A 23,131-nucleotide genomic window follows, 5' to 3' on the forward strand; every position below is an offset into this window, starting at 1 on the left:
TACACACTTGGGGAAAAACATTACTCTAGATGAAAAAGAAGGTACAACGGGTGTAAGTCACATAAAGTAGATTTTTAGTGCGCTAAGAAAAAAATCTTGATTCTTTGAAATCCCCTCTAACACCCACCCCTTCCCATTTGTACTCCAAAAACATACTCTAAAGCACTTTAACTGATTTATAAAACTTTCAATTCACACAATTCTTTTCAGAAAAAGGATCGGATCAAGATACATAGCCAGGATCAAAGCAATAAGCAGGAACCATCCGGTGAAAACAAAACTCTGGCATAGGATTCAAGAGTTGCTATACCTGAATGAACTCTGCTCAAATGCCAAAGCAGCAAAATAGGTATTCAGCTTCCCCAAGTGGAGTCAATGTGTTCTAATAATACATAATCTAAAATGGGCTCATGAGTGCAGCTAATCCTCATTATTAAGAGCATCATTATCATCATCACTTGGAATAGGCACGTGATGATACTGAAATGATTCTGGCTTCTTATAAAGTGTACACACACCCAGGATTCTTTTGGGAAGACGTGATCTCACACTAATATGAAAAACTGTCACTACCACAGACAGTTCTAATAATATTTTGTATTACTTGGAAATAAAATAACAGCTTGATATCATACATTCGAGTACCTCTGTAATTCAAACCTTCTTAATTGGGAGTTACAAATACCTGACTCTGCTCTAGCAGTTGTCAAGAGCATAAAAGGCCTCCCCACTCTTTCCCCACCTCCAGGCTCTAAAGTCGCCTCTCCTAAAAGTTTGCCTCAGCTACTTTGAACCATTTTCTCTCCAAATTCTGAGGGCTCTCAGTACTTTTGTTCCCTCACTTTTTTTTTTTTTTTTTGCAATTCACTGTGTATCTCCTAGCATATTTAATTGCAAAGAACTTGGCTCCCAAGACTGTAACTGCCTTAATGAACAGGGATCAACATGTTATGAATCTTTAGACTTTCCCACAAGATCTTGTAAGAGCTTACTGAAAATTTCATGATTTAAGTAACTAGGCTGAAGAGTAATTGCAGTTTGTTTTGGAGAGTTTACTATGTGCCAGACCCAGTACTAAAAGCATACGTGCATTATCTCACGTAATCTTCATAACTCCACAGAGATAAGAACTATTATTTTCCCCATCAAACAGGGGAAGAAAGTGAAGCTCAGAGTAACTTGCCCAAGGTCATACAGCTAGTGTGGCAGAGTCAGGGCCTGAAAGCTCTTAACTATCTCATTAACTGTAAAGTTGCACCTCTGAAATATTAGAGTCCATGAAGAATTTCCACTTCACTGGCTTAAAAGTTTCAATTTCAACAAAGAGTTGACACGTTTAGCTACCAATCAAAACTTTAAAAAGGATAAATTAAGACAGTTTCTCCTAGACATCTTTATGGGGTTGCAATAAAATGAGGGAGAATGCCTCCCATGACCTTTCTATTTATGTAAGTGATATTACGGTATAGGTCAAAGCTCTATCAAGAAGTATAGCTTATGACAATACAGCTTTGATATGTATTTTTAAATAGGGCTCCTATTCTCTGCCCCTAGGATGACACGGAAATTAAGGATGGATGGGGTAACTGTCACTTCACAGCTCCGTAAAATGACAGACCCAATTCTTGTTTAAAAAATAAGAGCCAGGCTCTTGTTCCACCCTGACTTTTCACACAAAGCAGTACCATCCTCTGTCCTCTTCACACAAAGCAAGCTTTACCCCACTACCCAAAGGGGAGTGCTGATTCACACAGTCTCCCCACCGCGGCCAGAAATGTCTCCATCTCCCCCTGGTCCAAACCACTGACCACCGCACTAGACCTCTCTGGTCTGCTCCCCGCACCCGGCGATACCTCATCACGCAGACCCCTCCCCAACACCCAAAATGCACAGGCCACCCTCCTCCAGTATTTCAAACAAAGCAAGATCCTTCCCTTACAAAGCACTTTCCCATCGCCGACTCCTCCCCCAGCGAGCAGCCCTTGCTTCCCAGGCTGTGCCAAACCACAGAGCCCAACGGGGTCTAAAACCCAGAGGGTCCACAACAACCCAGAGGAAAACTAGCGACAAACCCCGTTCGTTCCTCTAGCACGCCTCGAACCCCCAACTCCAGTTGACCTTTCCGCAGCCAAAGCAAAAACCAACCAACCAACCCCACCAGCGCCCGTCAAGAGAGCGGGTCTGGCTACACAAAGCGAGGTGTCTTCCCAGGGGTACCCTCGGAGGACGCTCTCCGCCCCCGGCCCGGTCCCCGCCCAGCCCCGGCCCGGCCCGGCGGCCCGCGCTCACCAGCTCTCCTCCTCCTCCTCCCAGCCTGACAGGCGCTCCAGCTCCTCGGGCCGCAGCGGCTCCACCTCGTCCAGCAAGCCGCCCTCGCCCGCTGCCAGCAAGGAGGTGGCGTCCCGCAGCTCCTCGCTACTCGTCCGCCTCGGGCCCGACCCGACCCCGCTACCGGACTTGGCGTTGAGGCCCAAGGGGAAGCCCCGCGGGGACGCCGCGCCGGACGAGGGAGTGGACGAGCCAGCCCGAACCGGACTGCCGGGCCCGAGGGAGCCGACGCCCTGCACGGCCCCCGAGCGGCTCCTCAGCTGTTCGTTCTGCTTCTCCAGCTTCTTCACCAGCTCCTGCAGCTTCCGCACCTCCTGGTCCGCGTTCACGTTGGAGTTAACGTCCTCCATCCCGGCCCCGCCGCCGGTGCCGCCTGCCACCCGCTCGGACTCACAGCGACAGGGAGAGGGCCAGGGGAAAGAGGCGTCGCCGCCGCCGCCGCCGCTCACTCTAGCCGAGGCGCCGGCATACAGCAGGGCCAGGCCCCACCGCCAGGGTCCCCCCAGCTCGGGTTCCGAAGCGCCGCTGGCCCCAGCCGAGCCGCCTCATCTGCGCCGGCTCCAGGATTGGGGGAGGCGGCGCCAATATCCGGCCTCGGCCGCCATCTTCCCTCCGTCCCTCCGCCCCCCGCAGCCCGGCCCCGTCGGTGACCTCAGAGCGTCGTGGGTGGACGCGGCCGGCGGCGGGCGCTGAGAGGACCGAGCACTGAGCTCGCGGAGGGGCGGGGCCGCGGGCGAAGGCGGTGGGCGGGTCCTCGGCCGGAAGGGGCGTGTCCGGAGCGCCGCGGAGGTGGGAGGCTACCCCGCCGGCTGGGAAGAGCGACTCCGGCCGCAGGCGGGGCCGGAGAGGAGTTAGGGCTTGACTGCGGGTGGGGCTAAGATCGCAAACCTTTGGTCTTGGAGAGGGGGGCGTGTGATGTGTTCTCCACCTCCAAACGCCGGCGTGTTGGCGCCCTATCCTGCCCTCTATCCCGGCTGCTTCTCTGGTGGGCGCTTAGCCGGACCCCTTGGAGAGAGTTTATTTTGTCCGTTTGTTCAGCAAATATCATTCGACGCCTGCTTGAAATAGGAGATTGTCAGGACTGGCAGGAGCCTAAGGGACTTTCGGTGACCTGTTGCCTCCTGTGGAAATGAGAAAACAGAATCCCAAATGGTTGAGAGGTCTAAGGTCAAAATAATAACCAGAAGTTGTTGAGTGCGTACTATGGGCCAGACACTATGCTAAGTATTTTATTTTTTTTTTTTTTTAAGTAGGATCCACACCCAGCGTGGAGCCCAAAGCCCAGGGGAACTCACCGGAGATCAAGAGCTGAGCCCAGATGTAGCGTTGGCCGCTTAACGGATTGAGCCCCCCAGGAGCCTCTGTGCTAAACATTTTAAAGGCATCTCGTCATTAAAACATTTTTTTTCCGACTTAAAAGTTTACTGCACACTGGCTTGGAAGCGAGGGATAGAAAACCGCTCCTCAACTTTGTCAGCTGATGTGTAATCTGCCCTTTGGATCGTTTCCTTGGTAAAAACTTTTTCATGGTGTGTTTTGACTTTTTAAAAAGTGTATTAAGAGAACTTAATAAACATCAAAAGAAAATAAACTTAATAAAAACAAACACTGATGAATCCTAAGGGTTGCATGAATGTAAAAATCTGAGTTCAGTTACACCTGTTTATAATGTGTACCACCAACAGCAAAACAAACCAAAACCACTTAAATTTTTTTTTTAAATCACACTATTTTTCAGATGTCAGCTGTGAACTGCTTGCCTTATGTTTACAGCTTTCCTCTAATTGCCTCCTCCACCCTTAGCTAATAATAATCCAGTCCTGTTACACCTGGGTGCGGACTAATATGCCTGGGCTTATTTCTACCTTTTAGGCTCTCTGTGCTGTATTTTCCTTATCTAGAATATTCTACCTGCCAAATCTGATTCCTTTTCTTAAAACCCATGCTCACATATCTAGGAAAACTTTTCCTGATAATTCCACAAAATTTAGCTGTTCCGTTTATTCTAGCATTACCTGATCAATAGTTTTCAACGGGTGTTTGTATTTAAAATTTTTTTTGCTTCTTTTTTGTTTTTGCCTGTTTACTTGGTGAAAGGAACTATTTATTTATTTATTTATTTATTTCATGTCTAGTGTCTGACACTAGACAGACGTTCAATATCTGGTTTGTTGAAAGTTGAGAAGAATGCAAATTCTGACAGGTCAAGATCTAGATGTTTATTCACAGCAAAAAAAAGCACTGAGCATTTTTTTTAAAAGATTTTATTTATTTATTTGACAGACTGAGTATTTTCTTTTTTTTTTTTTTTTAAGATTTTATTTATTTATTTGACAGACAGAGACCAGCAGTGGACAGAGAGGCAGGCAGGGAGAGAGAGAGAGGGAAGCAGGCTCCTGGGAGCAGAGAGCCAGATGCGGGGCTCGATCCCAGGACCCCAAGATCATGACCTGAGCCGAAGGCAGAGGCCTTAACCCACTGAGCCACCCAGGTGCCCCAAGCATTGAGTATTTTCAAAGTTTGCTGACTACTTATAAATAAGTGCTTCCTTAGGTATGTATACCTAATCAAAAGATGTCTTTGGTAACACAGTAATTGTGAATTAATATGTCTTATCTATATAGTGCACGTCTGAATATCACTCTGTCTCTGATACATCTGAACTAGTTGCCAAAGGGTTCAATATCATGACTGCTTCAATGTAGCACTTTCCACTTGCATTTAACAGTTTCTGAAATAGATTCCAACTAGCCAGGTTCTGTAATGAGAACACTTCAAATATATTCCTTGAAAAGAATAGTTCGTATGGCATTATGAAGTTAAACACTAAATTATGAATATTATCAATATTATGGATATGAATATGGCAATATGAAATTAAACGCAAGAAGAGGTTGTTGTGACAAGGAGCAATGAATGGAGAATCAGAAGACCCGGTGGCAGATTCTAGCTATTACACCAATGTGGTGTTTGACCTTGATCTCTGATCCTTAAGCAAGTCACACTGGCTGTATATTCAAAATACATCTGAGTACTTCCTGGCACCTCCACAGGTACAGCTGTCATTCCAATTCCCGTCTTTTCTTGTCTAGCTTACCATGGTACTCTCCTAATGGGCTGTTCAGCTTTGCTGCTTACAATCTGTGAGGCATACAGCAACCAGATGATCCTGTGTTTGTTCGCATCAGGTCACTCCCCTGCTAGGAACCTGAACTTGCTTCTCAACATACTTCAACTACCAAGTCCTATTCTTGGCTATAAGACTGGATATTTGGCAACTTGTGCAAGTGTCTCATGGACTACCGATCCCTCTTCCCTGCCATCACCCCACTCCAGCCATACTGGCCTTTTTGATGTTTTTTAAACATGCCAAACATATTTCTACTCTAGGAACTCTGTACTTGCTAAACCTTCTATCTAGGATCCATTCTTCCTTCACATTGTCACATTACTGACTCTCCATTCAGGTGTCAGCTCCTGTCTCACCAACTAAGTTCACTATCCCCATCCTTATGACCCTCAGAGCAACGTTATCATTCCCCCCCGAGCTCTTAGCTTGTTTCATTTTTCCTCTGACACCTCGTCTATTTCTTCCTTTGTTTGTTGCCAATCTCTCCCCACTAGAATAGGAACTATGGGAAAACAGGGTTCACTGCAGTATTCCTGGTGCCCTTATATATTGCAGATGTTCAAGAAATGTTGAATAAATGATGCATATAGGTTAGGTGAAGCCTCCTAACAGAGAATTTCAGATAAATGTGTTTGCTATGTCTCCAATCATTAAAGTGGAAATTTCTAATAGTGTTGAATGGTTAGTTTTTTAAAATGTATTTCCCTTCCAAAGAGCAACATGTCACACTCTATATGTCATCCTCAAAACTAGGTCATTCCCCACTTCCTGAGTGCCAACAGCCCTTAAGAATTGCTGAGGAGAGAAAGTCTCAGGTTCTCACTTAAAAGTATGAGGACAAGAATATTTCCATTCTGTCCTAAATGTTGCTCGCATCCTTCTCTTTCAGGTTAGCTACAATACTGTCTTCTCTAATGACTTAGAAGTGTTAGAGCATGTTTTTAAAAAGTCACTGTAAAAGTGGCTCTTACAGAGATATGAGAAGGTAAGCTGGTAGCTGTCTGCGGTGTGCATCACAGGTGTCTCAACCAGATTTTTCAGGTGTTGTCTTTTACGATAGATAAGCTTGCTTTGTTCCTGGATGAAGGAGTTGCTTCGCTTCTCAGTAGGTGTGGCCCTTTCCATAACTTGCTCCTACTTGCGTATTAGCTCCTGCCAAAGCTCCTGCCCAAGTGGAAAATATTACAAACCACTGAAAGTATTTAGAAGGTAAAACTATTACTCAGTGGCTTAAAGGTATTAAGCGGTTCTAAAATCCTAAATCAAGATGTATGTGCGTGCGTGTGTGTGTGTGTGTGTGTGTGTGTGTGTGTGTAACTGAGCACATGCCCAAAAGTTGTTTAGAAAACATAAGGCGGGGGGGAAAAAAAGGTATTAAGAAAAAAAAGGGCACCTGGGTGGTTCAGTTTGTTGAGCATCTCCCTTCAGCTCAGGTCATGATCCTGGGGTCCTAGAATCAAGGCCCATATCAGGCTCCCTGCTCAGCGGGGAGTCTGCTTCTCCCTCTCCCTTTGCCCCTCACCCTGCTCATGCTCTCTCTCAAATCAATAAAATCTTTTTTTTTTAAGATTTTATTTATTTATTTGACAGAGAGACACAGTCAGAGAGGAAACACAAGCAGGGGGACTGGGAGAAGGAGAAGTAGGCCTCCCGCAGAGCAGGGAGCCCAGTGTGGGGCTTGATCCCAGGACTCTAGGATCATGACCGGAGCCCAAGGCAGATGCTTAACGACTGAGCTACCCAGGAGCCCCTCAAATCAATAAAATCTTTAAAAAAAAAAAAAAAAAAAAGGGCGCCTGGGTGGCTCAGTTGCTTGAGTGACTGCCTTTGGCTCAGGTCCTGGAGTCCCATAATCGAGTCCCACATTGGGCTCTCAGCTCCATGGGGAGTCTGCTTCTCCCTTTGACCTTCTCCCTTCTCATACTCTCTCTCTTTCTCTTTCAAATAAATGGATAAAACCTTTTGAAAAAAGATATTATAAACTGCAAGGTGCTTACAGAAGTATTTGCATTTGTTTAAAACATGCTCAATTTTGTTGAAGAAATCTTTATTATCCAACACATCTATTTTCTCATCACATGCACCCACCGGGCTGGTCATTTCCCATGTGTCCTTGCTCACCTGTTCTTCACCAGCATCCTTCTCCCAGGTGTACCTCCTCAGGTCTGTCAAGGGCCCTCTTCTTCACTGTCTTGCCACATGCAATTTTAAGAAGGAATCTCAGGAACTTCAAAGGCTGGGTTTGTATGAGATTCTGAATTGAAACCCTGCAGGCAAAAGAAGAGGGACCCAAGTTTTGGACCTTAGAATTTTTCTAGTCAGCACTGATCAGATCTTACCATTACGGGATGCCTCAAAGGTGGCCATAATGGCAGGCATCACTTCCTTCTGGAAGGTCCTCTGGCCAAAGGGTGGCCCCCTAGCACACTATTGGGTCATGTATTATATTGATATAGGGGTGAGGATGTTCCTGATTAGGGCAGATGTGAACATATTCTTAAACTCTTAAGAGGCTGCTATCTTAGCTCTGAAGGAAACAATACCTTATCTCACACTTTTTTTTTGTGGTAGCAAGTGAGGCGATAAGATTGCTAAATAACGTAATTTCCTGTTAAATAGTGTATCAGCAGCAGTGCACAGTTGGAAAAGTGGGATTTGAACTACTTCTGAGTATCCATGATCTAGAAAACCTACCATTTAAGGAAAGGAGAAAACTTATTAAGAATCATCCAAATCCCCAAGTTGACAATATAAGTCCCAGTAATCTGATCTGAGATCTAAAATATATATTCTGAGCATTGACTTGGAGATGGCATAGAGATCGTAGACTATGAATAGAGGTTTGCATTAGACTAAAGTAAATGAGCTGTGACTGAGATATTTATATGCTCTTCTATCTCAGAAGTTGTGCACAATTCCATTCCTGAGTCTTTGAGTTACTCCTGGAATATTACAGACTAAAAGACATAATCAACTATTCAATTTGTCCAAGCATGTCTGGAAAGGTTACTTTCTTATTTATCATCACCCTTTTTTTTTTCAAAAGATTTTATTTATTTATTTGACAGACAGAGATCACAAGTAGACAGAGAGACAGACAGACAGACAGAGAGAGAGAGAGAAGCAGGCTCCTTGCTGAGCAGAGAGCCCGATGTGAGGCTCAATCCCAGGACCCCGAGATCACGACCTGAGCCGAAGGCAGAGGCTCAACCCACTGAGCCACCCAGGCACCCCTATTATCATCCTTATGTAAACCAAGTTATATGTACCCTAGAATATTCTGTAAATATCCAGGTGTTTCTGAATTGGCCCAATAATAGTAGCTAACAATTACTGACCACTTTTAAGATATGTAATAATTCATTTGAAGCTCACAATGGTCCATTGAGGTCCCTGCTAATAACATTGCCATCTCCATTTTATGAATGAGGAAACTGAGACAGAGAGGTAAGATACTTCCACAGGGTCCATGGTCAAGAGGTAGTAGAGCTGAATTTGAACTCAGGTGGTCTGACTTCAGAATCTGCACTCAAAATCCCTAAGAGTCCATGGCCAAATGAGTTCTCCATGTTTCCCTTATAGTCTTATTGATGTCTCAGTCAGCTACCATCTGGGATGAAGACTGGGGGCAAGGGGTGTTGCCTTTATGATACCAAATGACTCAATCTTCTTGCTTAAGAGCAGGTTTGCCAGTTTTGAAGTCTCAGCATAACACATTCAAACAATCTCTTCCTTAGAGAGGGAGGCAATTCCTCTACCTCTTGCTCAAAAGACTGCCTAGTAGGCCATTGAGTGGTGGATACAGGAGTCCTCGAGAACCCCGTGTCAGCAGTTTTCTATGATGAAGCTTCAACATCTGAGCCTCTCATTGGAAAAGCTAGTAGATTAGTCCATCATGGAAGGGTTTTATGGGGAAGAAGTTAGTAGGGAGAATCTCTTACCCAAGGCAATCATATACCTAAATCAACAAAGCATGAAGATTTGAGGGAATTTACTGGCAAGAGTCCTAGGCCTATAAATGAGAGAAGGAAAATTTCAACAATCCTGAAATAAGAGAGACTAGAAGCAGATATCAAAAGACCACGTATAGACCAGGGAAACAGCAGAGCAAGGGGCAGTGGTCTCAACAGTAGATGAGAAGGTGACCCGTGGCAAATGCTAAAACTAAGTGGTTGTAGGCAGTTGCCTTTCTATGGTCTTTGTAGCAAGATATATGGGAGAAACAGTTGCATTTAAAGGGACAGTACTGCTGTTGCCTGGTAGGATTGTGAGCTGCTAGCCTTGGGACCAGTTGGTAACCCGATATGTTGGACTAGGGCCCAATCTGCAAAACTCTCCGATGCACACGAGTCCACCATTGTGTTGCTCTGTAAACAGATTCCTTCTCCCCAAAGTTCTTGGAAACCAGATAGCCCTCATCTCACATCTGCGCTCTAGTCTAGAGAAATGAGGTTAGGCTCTTGGGGCGGGCAGGAAGAGACGAGTAGTAGGGCATGGCACAGGTGGTTCCCCTGTTATCAGTGGGTATGGTTTACTTCAGATAGGCCTCCTGGACACGATGTGGTGGCTCACTGTTCAAACAGAGCTGCTCTCTCTTTTGGCACATTTGTCTAATTTTGCGTCATTGGAAGACCTGGTTCTTCTTTTCTGCCAACACCATTCTCCCACATTGTTTGAGCTTTCACTTTGGCCTGTTTTTCTAGCTTGGGTCAGCCGATTGTGTTTAGGCACCCAAATGCAACTACCAACAGTTCTCCTTAAGCATCCTCTGAGTCCTGGACTCAAATTAGGATGTGGTATCATATATAGGTGGTTTTTGAGAAAACCACCAACATTTTGCTGTACACTAGCAGTGGGACAGATCATGGGGTTTCCCAGGACCATCCTGGCAGGGTTTGTAGATAATGGGAGAGCCTGGAAATAAGTCTTGTTCTCAAAGATGGGATTGCAGGCTGCATGGAAGGCAATGAATTTCTCCAACCTCTCCAATATCCAGAATAAAGAGATGCCTTTGGGGCTCCTGGGTGGCTCAGCTGGTTGGGCATCTGCCTTTGGCTCAGATCATGGTCCTGGGGTCCTGGGATTGAGACCTGCATCTGGCTCTCTGTTCAGCGGGGAGTCTGTTTTGCCTTCTCACTCTCCCTCTGTGTTCTCCCTCCCCTGCCCTCTCTCTCTCAAGTAAATAAATAAAATCTTAAAAAAAAAAAAAAGATGCTTTTGTACTTCTTCACCTCAGATGCCTTCACAGCTACATCATAAGTTTGCACAAGGTCCCCTCAAGAGTGGGCACGGCCTTTAGAGTACAAGCAGAAAAAACAACTCCTCCCACACTTAGTCAGCAGACTAACCAAGGCCACCACCTTCACACTGAAGCTTATGTGCTCACTAGACACAATTACACAGTTGTCAGATCTTCTACATGACTGTGGCAATAGGTTGATTCTGGAGCCTTGGGTTTGGGCAAGAACATTTAAACATCCCTTAAAGGGCCAGCCTCGCGTGGCACCAGCCAGGATTAGTACCAGGAACAGAGAATATGGGCAGGAGAAAAAAGGGCAGGAAAAAAAGAAAATGCGTCCAAAACGATGTGCGAGAGGGCTTCAGGCTTCCTTTTATTGGGTCCGTCTAGTCGAAATGAGTAAATTTCAGAGTCCTTTTTCTGACCTGTAAGCAAAGGGTAAATATCACTTCTTTTTTTTTATAGTTCCTTACAGTTCATACATTCAACTCTTTTACTTGATCTGAGACTTATTCGGGTGTGTTCTGTGAAGCATAACTCTGAAAGGGCATGTTCATATAAGGGACTATCACATGCTGTGTTAAAATTTGTTCATTTGGTCATTGTTCCTAGTTCAAGGTACACTGTTTGCGGTCAGAGATGATAAAAAATCATAAGGAATGTGCTCCTTGTTCTACAGCAGCTTATTATCCGTTTGAGGAGATGAGATGTACCTAGGTAACTGTACATACAAACAGCATGTGAAAAGCCATGTGAGCCATATAGAAGAGAAAATACAAGGGCTTTTTCGTGTGGTTTTTTTTTCCCTCTGATTTTTTTCTCCTATGATTTTTTTAAGAAAAAGAGTATTATGGGAATGGAAATTTACTCCTTCTGCCTAGGATAATAAAATTTTCCCCAAAAGGAGTGTGATTTGAGATGGGCCTTCAAGGATAGGTAGTTATCTTAATCTTGATTTGTTGGTCGCGAAGAACAGAAAACTGCTTGAATCATCTCAATAAAAATGATGATAATTGGAAGAAAGGCAGGCAGGGGCGAGCCCCCCTCCCCACCAACCCCAAGAGGAAATCACCCTTAAAGGATGGGTGACAGATAATAAACACATAAGTACGATGTATAGTGGGTCATATGATAACAGTGCTATGGAGAAAAATGAATTAGGGAAAGAGGATTAGGGGTGTGGGTGGGGACAGGATTGCAGTTTTAAACAGAGTAGTCAGGGAAAGTGTCACTGAGAAGATGACACTTGAGCAAAGGTCTGAAGGAGGTGAGAGAACAAGACATGCAGGTAACTGGGGGAGAACATGAAATAGAACAGAATGGCAAGTGCAAAGGCCCTGAGGCAATAATGTTCTGGCTTCGAGGAAAAACAAGGTCTGTGTGGCTAAATTAGAATGAATGAGGGGGAGAATCATAGGAGATGAAGTCAGGGGGATGGAGTAAAGATTCCATAGAGCATCGTAGGCCATTGTAAAGACTTTGACTTTTACTCTAAAATGAGAAGAAAAGGGAGGGGCACCTGGGTGGCTCAGTCCTTAAGTTTTAAGTGTCTGTCTTCAGCTCAGAGAGCTGGGAGCCTCTGCTCACTGGGAAGCCTACTTCTCCCTCTCCCACTCCCCCTGCTTGTATTCCCTCTCTCTATGTCTCTCTCTCTCTCTCTCTGTGTCAAATAAATAAAATCTTTATTTTTAAAAAGAAAAAAAGAAGAAAAGGGAAGATTTTGAGCCAAAAAGTGATACGACCTGATTTATATTTTAGTAAGATCCCTCTCTTTTCTGCTTCTTGCACCTTTGCCAGTTTCTCATTCCCCTTATTCCCTTCACAGAATTTCTGCTTACTCATGGCTTCTGTGTTTCCTTCATAACATCAGCTAACATGTGGTTTGGTGTTGTAACAGCTGTTGACATGTCAGCTCATACACCCAACTGTGACCTAATCACTCAGTCTCTCAGTGTCCCAATTCCAGATTCTTGGGTGACATAATGTTAGACTCACATATTATTTAGGCTAACTAATATTAGTCCCCTGTGGTAAAAGAAGCTGAGGCTAGCTCTCAGAAGTGATCAGGATCTTATAACATTTCCAAGAAGGGACTATAGACCGAGGGGTAATGGCTAGCATGTCAACTTCATATGAGAACCCAATATTTTGTGTTCTCAGTATCCACCTAACAGTCAATACATGTAGATTATTTAGTAAGGAGATCTATAATCACATCATATGATGTAGAGCTCAGGGACCACTTATGGGTAGTAGTAATAATAGATGGCTTTATAGTGCTCTATACTGAAATAGCTTCTGAATCGATTTGCATAAGGACCAGTTTTCTTATTTTTACTTCCAAATTGTAAGAGAATGGTACTTTTGTAAAATAAAGGAAAAATGAATTCTTAGAACAACTAAATGTAAGAAGACATACAAAATTGAAACCTAATTTTTTTTTATTAGATTGGACACACAATTACTCTGTCAACTGCTAAAAAAAAAAAAGTCTCTCCATGCTTGGTCTCCATTTCTGTACTTAACCATGCTCTAGTCACAAGCAGTTCCACGCTTTAAATAGCATACTCCTTTATCCAAATAGTAGCTACGTTTTGCCATCCTGACAGTAGGTGAATGGCATTTAATGTTCTGAATGAGTACATTAAAGAAAGGAGGTTCTGTTGTTGTTGTCTGTACTTTCCTCACTCTTCTCAGTAAATAAGCTTCTTGTCCTGCTTGTAGTTTCTAACAAACCCTTAGTTGACTGAGATATTTTTCCAGTCTAAGGACACATTTTGTCACACGAACAACAATGTGTAATCTTTCCCAATTAGAATTGCTACTACAGATTAGCTCTCCTGCTAAGTATACCTGGAGTAGGTTTGATTTTTCTCTTGGGTTAGAAATGGGAGAAATCAGGGGCAAAGGAATTATCTTTCTGAAATTTCAGAGACAAACAAAGAAAAAGTGTTCACACTGAGTTAGAGGGAAGGCTGTTTCTAAATGCTCTTTCACAAAGATTTTAAATCCTGATTCTGGGGCGCCTGGGTGGCTCAGTAGGTTAAGCCGCTGCCTTCGGCTCAGGTCATGATCTCAGGGTCCTGGGATGGAGTCCCACATCGGGCTCTCTGCTCAGCAGGGAGCCTGCTTCCCTCTCTCTCTCTCTGCCTGCCTCTCCATCTACTTGTGATTTCTCTCTGTCAAATAAATAAATAAAATCTTTAAAAAAAAAATCCTGATTCTGTAGTTGACTTGAGGACCATTTTCTTTCTTCTTTCCTTTATTTTAAGGACCATCTTATAATTTAACAAGTATGTATGTATGTATGTATGTATTTTTAAATATTTTATTTATTTATTTTTTGACAGAGAGAGACAGAGAGTGAGAGAGGAAACACAAGCAGGGAGAGTGGGAGAGGGAGAAGCAGGCTTCCCGCTGAGCAGGGAGCCCAATGTGGGGCTCTATCCCAGGACCCTGGGATCATGACCTGAGCCAAAGGCAGATGCTTAACGGCTGAGCCACCCAGGCGCCCCTTAACAAGTATTTAAGTTCAGTTGCTATGCTAAGTTCTCTATACAGAGAATTAAAGTGATTTAAGCCCAATATTTTATGGTTTCATGATCTAAGACAAATGTAACAACCAGTATAAGAGAAGAAATAATAAATAAATCATAATTATTTACAAACCACCACTTACATTTATGGATCTGAGAGAAATCATAAAATAAGATCACTCTAGTAGCAGCAAGCCTTGACTACTGGTTTATTTACCAAGACTACATAATTTTCTTCATCCACTGAATTCTGGGTAGCCAGAATTTTAAATTCATACGCAAATGTAATTTAAAAATATCTGAAATGGTTATAGAGAATAAGAGGAGAGCATTGAATTCCCTTAGTACTGCCTTGGATTTCTTTTAAAGATAGTTTATAAATGTTCCAAGTTTTGATTTTATTCACCCAGCATCAAAATAGTTCACATTCCCTTAAGCAGGAAAAACAAAACAATACCCACCTTAACCTAATCTGCTCTTTAAATAACAGAAACAGAAAATTAAAAAAATAAAGAGAGAGAGAGAGAAACCATTTTTAAAGAATTATTCCAAATGCGTCATTGCCAGGAATTTAAATTGTCCTCCATACCAATTGTTATGAAACTACAATATTGTTTTCAAAATATTCTTTACCTTTTAGAAAGAGATATCAATCTATTTCTTGCTTTTTTTGTTGTTGTTGTTGTTTTTCTTTTGATTTCAATGTTTTTCTTAAGAAAAACAAGTCTAATGTAGAGGTTTTATTATTATTTTATTATTATGTACTAATTATGCAGATTTGTAAACTTCCCTAATCACTCATAAAAAGTTCTGTGCTTATTCCATGAACCATCCTGAAAGTTACCATTATTTTCCAGAAACGTCTATATGGAGGATGTCCATTGTTTTTTCTGCTTAGCACATCCTTTTCCTGCTCCCCCGCCACCTGACTGGTGGGAGACATTTCTCCCTGGATCTCTTGCATTTCTGCCTATTTTGTGAGCGAGGCCCTGGCAGCCCTTGTTCTGGATTATCTTTCCAAGAATGTTTACACAGTAAACAGCCTTGGAATATAGAGATGATGTGTGTCTCTGGAACAAAGAGCTGATTTGTTTACTATCTGGTATGATGAAGATAATGTGTCTTCCCAAAGCCAAGGTCAGGTATGTTTATTACCCATTACAAAAAAATGTGGCTCCCCTAACTCAGGGTTTCTTGCCTGTAACACAACCCACTGGTATGTAAGCATCACTTGGCTTTTTTCAAGTCCCACCCTGTGGGAATCAGAGCTTGGAACTCTGGCTACTACTCTTGGTATGAATGACATATTGTTCTTTCTCTCTAATGCAGCAATCCTGTGTCTCCTGCCACAATCTGTGAAACTGTGGCAGGCTAACTTGTTAACTTGCTAGTAGAGCAAAATCTAGAGGTTTCTAACATCACCCCAGTTTCTGCTTTGAGTTCTTTCCTAAGACACTTCTGTACCTTTGCCCTTCAGCTTCCTGAGAGAACCCTGTGTGTGCATAATAAATCTCCCTTTTATTTAATCTTCAATGGGCTCCCATTCCTTATAATCCAAATAGTCTGAGCCAGCCAAGAAAATCTGTTTCTTTCTGAAAATTGAACAAAAGGAGGAAATATTCAAATGGTTTTCCAAATGGTTCCATTCAATAAATCTTTGTTGAGCCACTACAACGTTCCATGTATTATGCTGGATGCCGGGGCTACAATAGTAAATAGCATATGGTTCACAGAGTTTCAACTCTCATAAGAGGAGAAACCCACAATATAAGTAAACCAACACATAATAATTGCAAATAGTGAAAAGTGCTATGAAGAAAACAGAACCAGGGGATGCCTGGGTGGCTCAGTTGGTTGGACGACTGCCTTCGGCTCAGGGCGTGATCCTGGAGTCCCGGGATCGAGTCCCACATCAGGCTCCCAGCTCCATGGGGAGTCTGCTTCGCTCTCTGACCTTCTCCTCGCTCATGCTCTCTCTCGCTGTCTCTCTCTCTCAAATAAATAAATAAAATCTTTAAAAAAAAAAAAAAGAAAAGAAAACAGACAAAAGCAGAGTGGAAAGGGAGGTTACCTTACAGAGAGTGATTGGAGAAGGTGACTTTGAGAGAGGCAGATTTAAGCTGAAAAGCGGCAGAGATTGTAAGGACCTATTTTATATTTTTATTTTAGCCAGAGGCTTCCATTGAGGTTAAGCAATAACCTTGTTGTTTAACCCTTAAACTGTCCCTGCTCCCCTTCCCCCAGGGGACTTACTTAAAAACAAGTCCTGGAAACCAGCTCCAGGTAACAAAGCTCAGATACAAGGGTGGGTCAGGCCAGGTGGAGACATGGATCAGTAGGGGGGTTGCATACTGTCTCCCCAGCTACCAAAGAATATGGGCCCCAGCCCTTGGGGAACCTTTTTGGTGCCAATCCTAATCAAGGTGTAAGAGGCTGGTTCTAATGTCTACTAGGGTAAATTGTAACTCAATTGGTCACCTAGCATCACTATGGAGTTTCCTGCGTGTGTTACAATCTCATTGGCCACCTATGCGTGGCCAGGCCTGACCGCATGGCCTTTGCCCTTAAAAGCTAGTCTGTGAAACAGAGAAGGGTCGCCCTCTCTTGTAAGAGGTACGTCCCTGAACATTCGGTTAGATTCTTGATGCTTGGCGCGAAATAAAGCTTTGCTTGACCTTCGCTTTATATCAGTCTCGCTCTTTTAATCACGGACCCATTATTGGGGCATAACAGAGATGAAGGCAGATCAGTACAAACTGAAGGAACAGTAAGTGCCTCGAAACGGGAAAAGCTTAGGAAACATGAAAATTGAGAAAAGAACAAAAGTAAATAAGTGTAGTGAGTAAGGGGAAGGAATCCAGAGGGGATTTAGGCAAGGACCAGATTATTCAGGGCCTTACCAAATCCAGCAAAAGGGGCCTGGATTTATTCTGTGTACAATGAGAAGCTATTGAAGAGTTTTAAGCCCTTGAGTGACAGGACCCAAGTTAACAAAAAAAAAAAAAAAAAAAAAAGATTTTTGTGGGTTTCCTGGCTGGCTCAGACAGGACTGATGATTCTTGATCTTCAGGTCATGGGTTTGAGCCCCATGGTAGGTATAGAGATTACTAAAAATATAAACAAATACACTTAAAAAAAAAAAGATTTTTGCTGTTGTGTGCAGGATAGTTGGAGAAAAGCAGAAGTGGAAATGGAATGAGGTAGTTGCTCTGTTCAGGAGAGAAATGATGATGGTCAAGAACAGAGATAAAGAAAGTGGATTCCGTGTCCTGACGAGATGGCAACAGTGGATGCGGGTGGAGTGGCAATCCAGGAGAGTGGGGGTCAAGGAGGTGTGGGTCTGTAGAAATCAAAATTGCCATTTGGGACTATGTCTAGTTTGATATTTCTGTACAGTACCCGAGGGTAGCTATCAAGTCAGCCCCTGAAGATGGGAGCCTTGAGTTAGACACAAGATCCAAGTTAGGCATATATATTTGGGGAACCTCAATAGGTACATGGTATTTGCCCCCAAGATCCTGATCTTTAAATCTTCTTTCAGTTTATTCTTTCTCAGGCCTTGGTGCTCACCTGTTCCGATTCAGAATATGCAGGAACTTCTGAATCCCTGGCGAATGACCCATAGAACATGGAGAACCAGGAATAGCACCTCTAGATTTCTCTCTACCTAATGGTGCCACCATTACTATGGTTTCTACTATAGGTGTTCCACGTTGGTAAAGGCCCTCCTAAAAGGTGGCCTCTTTCCAGAGTCCCTTTCGGAGGCTTTCAGCCTCCACCTCAACCTACCTGGAAGGTTTCAACTGACGTCGTTTAATGGGCTAGGATTCTGGGTCCTTTTTCAGACTTATATTCTACCAGTTCATGTCCATAAACTGAAATAACATCCCCTTCCTCCTCCCTCAAGCCTAATGACTTCTATAATGACTGCTTTTGTTTCCATTGTTGTTTTGTTTTTGTTTTTAAGAGAGAGATAGAAGGGGCAGAGGGAGGAGACAGAGAGATCAATGCTGGGCTTGACCTCACAACCCTGAGATGATGACCTAAGCTGAAATCAAGAGTCAGACGCTTAACTGACTGAGCCACCCAGGAGTCCCTAAATGACTGTTTTTTTTTTTTTGTTTGTTTGTTTGTTTTTAAAGATCTTATTTATTTATTTGACAGACAGAGATCACAAGTAGGTAGAGAGGCAGGCAGAGAGAGAGAGAAGGAAGCAGGCTCCCCTTTGAGCAGGGGATGTGGGGCTCGATTCTAGGACCCTGAGATCATGACCTGAGCTGAAGGCAGAGGCTTAACCCACGGAGCCACCCAGGCACCCCTAAATGACTGTTTTTTTAAAACAGCTTTTGTTTGTTTATTTTTAATGATTTTTATTTATTTATTTGACAGAGAGAGACAATGAGAGCAGGCAGAGGGAGAGGGGGAAACATGCTCCCCACTGAGCAAAGAGCCCCGACAATGATGACAACAAGGGGCTCAATTCCGGGGATCACATCCTAAGCCAAAGGCAGATGCTTAACTGACTGAGCCACCCAGGTGCCCCTAAAACAGCTTTTTTGACATGTAAGTTGCATACCATAACATTCCTCCACTGGGACGCACAATTCATGAGTTTTAGTAAATGCCCAAAGTTGTGCAACCATCACCACAATTGAATTGTAGAATGTTTCTATCATCCCCTAAACAACCTTTTGTGCTCATTTGCAGTCATTCCTTGTTCCTCCCCTGAGGGCCTAGGTAACTATTAATCTATTTGGGGCACTTTTTTGGCCTTTCCTAGACATTTCCTATGAATGAAATCATACAATATGTGGTTTTTGGGGTCTGGCTCCTTTTGTTGAACATAATGTTTTTGAATTTCATCCAAGTTGTATCATATGTTAGCATTTCATTCCTTTTTTTATTGCTGAATTTCCTTCAATTATATGGATATATGACGTTTTGTTTATCTGTTCACCCAATGATGGTCATTCGGGTTGATTTTGGCTATTATGAACAGCTGCAGAAATAACACTTGTAATTCACCAAACTCACCCAGAGGTTGAAGGGATTACTTAATTTTTTAAATTGAGGGTTAAGATGGTGTAATTTGGGGGTGATTCTCCCTCTATTTTCCAAATTTTCAGAAATTTGGTTACATTGGGTGCAGTTTTAAAAGTAGATTTCACTCATTTGACTTAAGATGTATCATGAGGGCGCCTGGGTGGCTCAGTGGGTTAAAGCCTCTGCCTTTGGCTCAGGTCATGATCCCACGGTCCTGGGATAGAGCCCCTCATCAGACTCTATGATCGGCGGGAGCCTGCTTCCTCTTTCTCTCTCTGCCAAATAAATAAAATCTTAAAAAAAAAAAAAAGATGTATCATGAAATAGTTCAACCATACACAAAGGCATAAGCAGTATAAAAAGCACTCATGTACTCAGAGCTCAAGAAATACCTCTCTGTCTAAGAGATAACTGCCATCATGAATTTGTATTTACATTTTCATTCATGTATATTTACTTTACTAACATATATACATTCTCACAGAATATACAGTATTTTTGCATGATTTTAGACTCAATATACACTTCATGAAAAATAGTGGTGACTTATATTTTTCTTAGTACTTTAGTACTAACCATTTTCATTTTCCAATAATGATATATTCTTATACAGTTCTCCCTGTACACATATACAAGAGTTTCTCTAGGGGTACATACCTACAGGAGGAATTTTGGGGTCACATGGTATATGTATCTTCAAATTAGATATTCCCAACTATTATCTAGAATGGTTGTATCAGGGTACCTGGGTGGTTCAGTGGGTTAAGCCTCTGCCTTCAGCTCAGGTCATGATCTCAGGGTCCTGGGATTGAGCCCCACATTGGACTCTCTGCTCAGCAGGGAGTTTGCTTCCCCCTTCTCTTCTGCCTGCCTCCCTGCCTACTTGTGATCTCTCTCTCTGTGTCAAACAAATAAATAAAATCTTTTTAAAAAGTTAAAAATAAAAATAAAAAGTAAAATAAAATATAAATAAATAAAATAAAAATAATAAAAAATGGTTGCATCATTTTACTTTCAAGAAGTCAGTTTGTAAAAAATGCTGGTGTCCATGTTAACAATATATAAAATAACCAAATACTACAAGAGAATAAAGGGACAAGAAACAGAAGCTAAAACCGAGTAGAAAAGTAATCCAAACCTGTCATGTATAGCTTCTCTCTTTCAAGTGCCTGAAACGGAGATGAAACAGTATTTCTCTACGCACAGCTTAGCTCTCCCCCTTTTCTTCTAAGCTAAACTGAACGCTCAGCTCTCCCATGAAAAGCATGAGTGTGATATATTATTTACAAATATTAAAATCCCTGAATTCTTTCTACAAAGGTGAATCATGTTAAGGTGAAGTTCATCTTTTTTTTTTTCTTTTTTTAAGATTTCATTTATTTATTTGAGAGGGAGAGGGAGAAGCAGACTCTCCACTGAGCTTGGAGCCTGTTGTGAGGTTGGGGGGTGCTGGGTCAGGATTTTTTTTTTTTTTAAGATTTTATTTATTTATTTGACAGAGAGAGAAAGAGAGCACTCAAGAGCAGGGGCAGAGGGAGAAGCAGGCTCCCCGCTGAGCAAGGAGCCAGGTGCTGGGTTGGATCCCAGGACCCTGGGATCATGGCCTGAGCCGAAGGCAGCCACTTGACCGACTGAGTCACCCAGGCATCCCCGACCCCAGGATTCTGGATCACACCCTGAGCTGAAGGCAGATGCTTAACCGAATGAGCACTAAGGTGAAGTTCCTTAGTATTTCATTGACCTTCTCTTCCTTAAGTATTGCCATAGGTTTCTTCTCTACCAGCCTGAACTTTACTATTTTATTTTCACTCACAGCCATGGAGTATTAAAGAGCTGAAACTCTGTTTCATATACAAATACAGTTATGATAAAGAGATACAGATATCAAGTAAGTTCTCTCAGTGAAGAACTATGACGAAGTTGTAAGAAAACAATAAATCTGGTATAAGAAATTTTACTCCCTTTTGTTTGATAGTTTAGACGCATCTGAGTTCAAACAAATCTAATGCTGCAGATGCAAATTATAATTAAAAGAAATATGAGCAAACTTTGGAAGATAAGTCTTCCTTTTGGAACATTTTTTCATTTTGTCTTATGATTCCTTTCAAAAAACTTTCCCCTGTATACGCTTAACATGGAATCAAATGTAGTTTGCTACTAAGTTGTAGGCCCTATGTATTTTCCTCTGGAGCTTGGAGGAACATCAAGGGTGATGCCTTTTAGGTATAGAGAAGGAGGGGTTGGTGAGAGTGGAGAGTGGGAAGAGAGAGAGAACCTTCAAAATACAAGCTCATGAAAGGAAAAAAAGGAGAGAGGGTGAGAAAAAGAGACAAACCAAGAAACAGACTCTTGTTCTAGAGAACAAAGTGATGGTCACCAGAGGGGGGGTGGGCAAGGGGAGTGGGAGAAGTAAGTGATGGGGATTAAGATTAAGATGGGGATGGGGCCCCTGGGTGGCTCAGTGGGTTAAAGCCTCTGCCTTCGGCTCAGGTCATGATCCCAGGGTCCTGGGATCGAGCCCCGAGGGAGCCTGCTTCCTCCTCTCTCTCTCTGCCTGTCTCTCTACCTACTTGTGATCTCTGTCTGTCAAACAAATAAATAAAATCTTTAAAAAAAAAAAGATTAAGATGGGGATGAAGCTTACCATAATGATCACTGAGCAGTACACAGAAGTGTTGAATCACTATGTCGTACCCCTGGAACTATGATAACACTGTATGGTAAGTAGATTAGAACTAAAATTTAAAAACTTAATAAAAAAATAAAAACAAAACATAAGCTCGTGAAAGTTTGTAAACATTGTACTTCTTTTGGTTCTTGCCAACAAGCCACCTGAATGCTTTTGTCTTGCCTCCTGGCTCCTAGTTCTTTCTGAAGCTGCTTTACTTTCTCCTGTGCATTTCTTTTCCCACCAGTCCTATTGTAAGTGGACTGGATTTACAATATGCAAAGTATTCCCCCCCCCCTTTTTTTTGGTCTTTCTTTCACTCTCTGCCTCCATCCCTAAAGAAAATACACTCTTTCATCTCACAGATGCTTCCTGCCCTTCCCTGTGGACAATTCTAGAACAGGGACCGCAAATTTAAATGCCTGTAGGAGCCAGAAGGATGTGTTGAGTGCGGAAGACAGAGATCATGGAGAACTGGAGAGAGACCCCGTCGGAGGGGGCAGCCGCTACCAATCTTCAGTTGACTCTTACCGTGGAAAATGGGATCCCAACGTTGCATCTTTTGATTTTTCAGAAGACCTGGAAACCCAGGTTTTGTGTTGAAGTTCTCCCACCGGTAAATGTTGGCAACTAACTGACTAAAGACAATAGCAACAGACTTTTGCAGAATTGATGATGCAGAATTGAGAAAATGAGTAGAGAGGTACAAGGTCTGGATCCTGAAATAAAATACATAAGGACGTAAGCAGGCGAGGTGAGATGATCTGGGTAACAAAGAGCTGGGACACACAGAGAGGGAGTAAGAGGAAAAGAGGTGACGAAGTTGGGCCAAGAGGTGAGTTTGGGGCTCTGGAGACACTCTGAGAGTAAGAACCCTTCTCAGGCGGGGAGTGGGTGAGGAAATGAATAAGTGTGGGTGAATGTGGGTCAGAAATGGGATTCCTTTTAATGTTCTCCAGAGAAATTAGATAAATATTGGAATTCTTTTTAAAGTTCCTTTTGGGGCACCTGGGTGGCTCAGTCAGTTACGCGTCCACCTTCGGCTCAGATCATGATCTCAGGGTCCTGGTATTGAGCCCTAAGTCGGGCTCCTGCTCAGCGGGGAGCCTCCTTCTCCCTCTCCTCTCCACTCTGTCACTATCTCTCTCTCAAATAAATAAAAAAATAAAATCTTTAAAAAAGTAGAG

At 42.8% G+C, this 23,131-nt stretch overlaps 1 protein-coding gene across 2 annotated transcripts in view; it reads right to left on the reverse strand.

Moving 5' to 3' along the window:
• Nucleotides 1–2,915, reverse strand: part of SLAIN2 (SLAIN motif family member 2) — a 93,398-nt gene extending 90,483 nt beyond the window's left edge. Inside the window, exon 1 of one of the 2 annotated variants that reach the window (XM_044226143.1) lies at nucleotides 2,290–2,915. In XM_044226143.1, coding sequence (XP_044082078.1) covers nucleotides 2,290–2,678 — 389 coding nt within the window. In that variant the 5' untranslated portion in view covers nucleotides 2,679–2,915. The remainder of the gene's footprint in view (nucleotides 1–2,289) is intronic. The other variant, XM_044226142.1, reaches the window with a different exon arrangement.
• Nucleotides 2,916–23,131: the final 20,216 nt, after the last annotated feature.

This window comes from Neovison vison, chromosome 11 (genome assembly GCF_020171115.1).
Source record: "Neovison vison isolate M4711 chromosome 11, ASM_NN_V1, whole genome shotgun sequence".
Classification (NCBI taxonomy): domain Eukaryota; kingdom Metazoa; phylum Chordata; class Mammalia; order Carnivora; family Mustelidae; genus Neogale; species Neogale vison.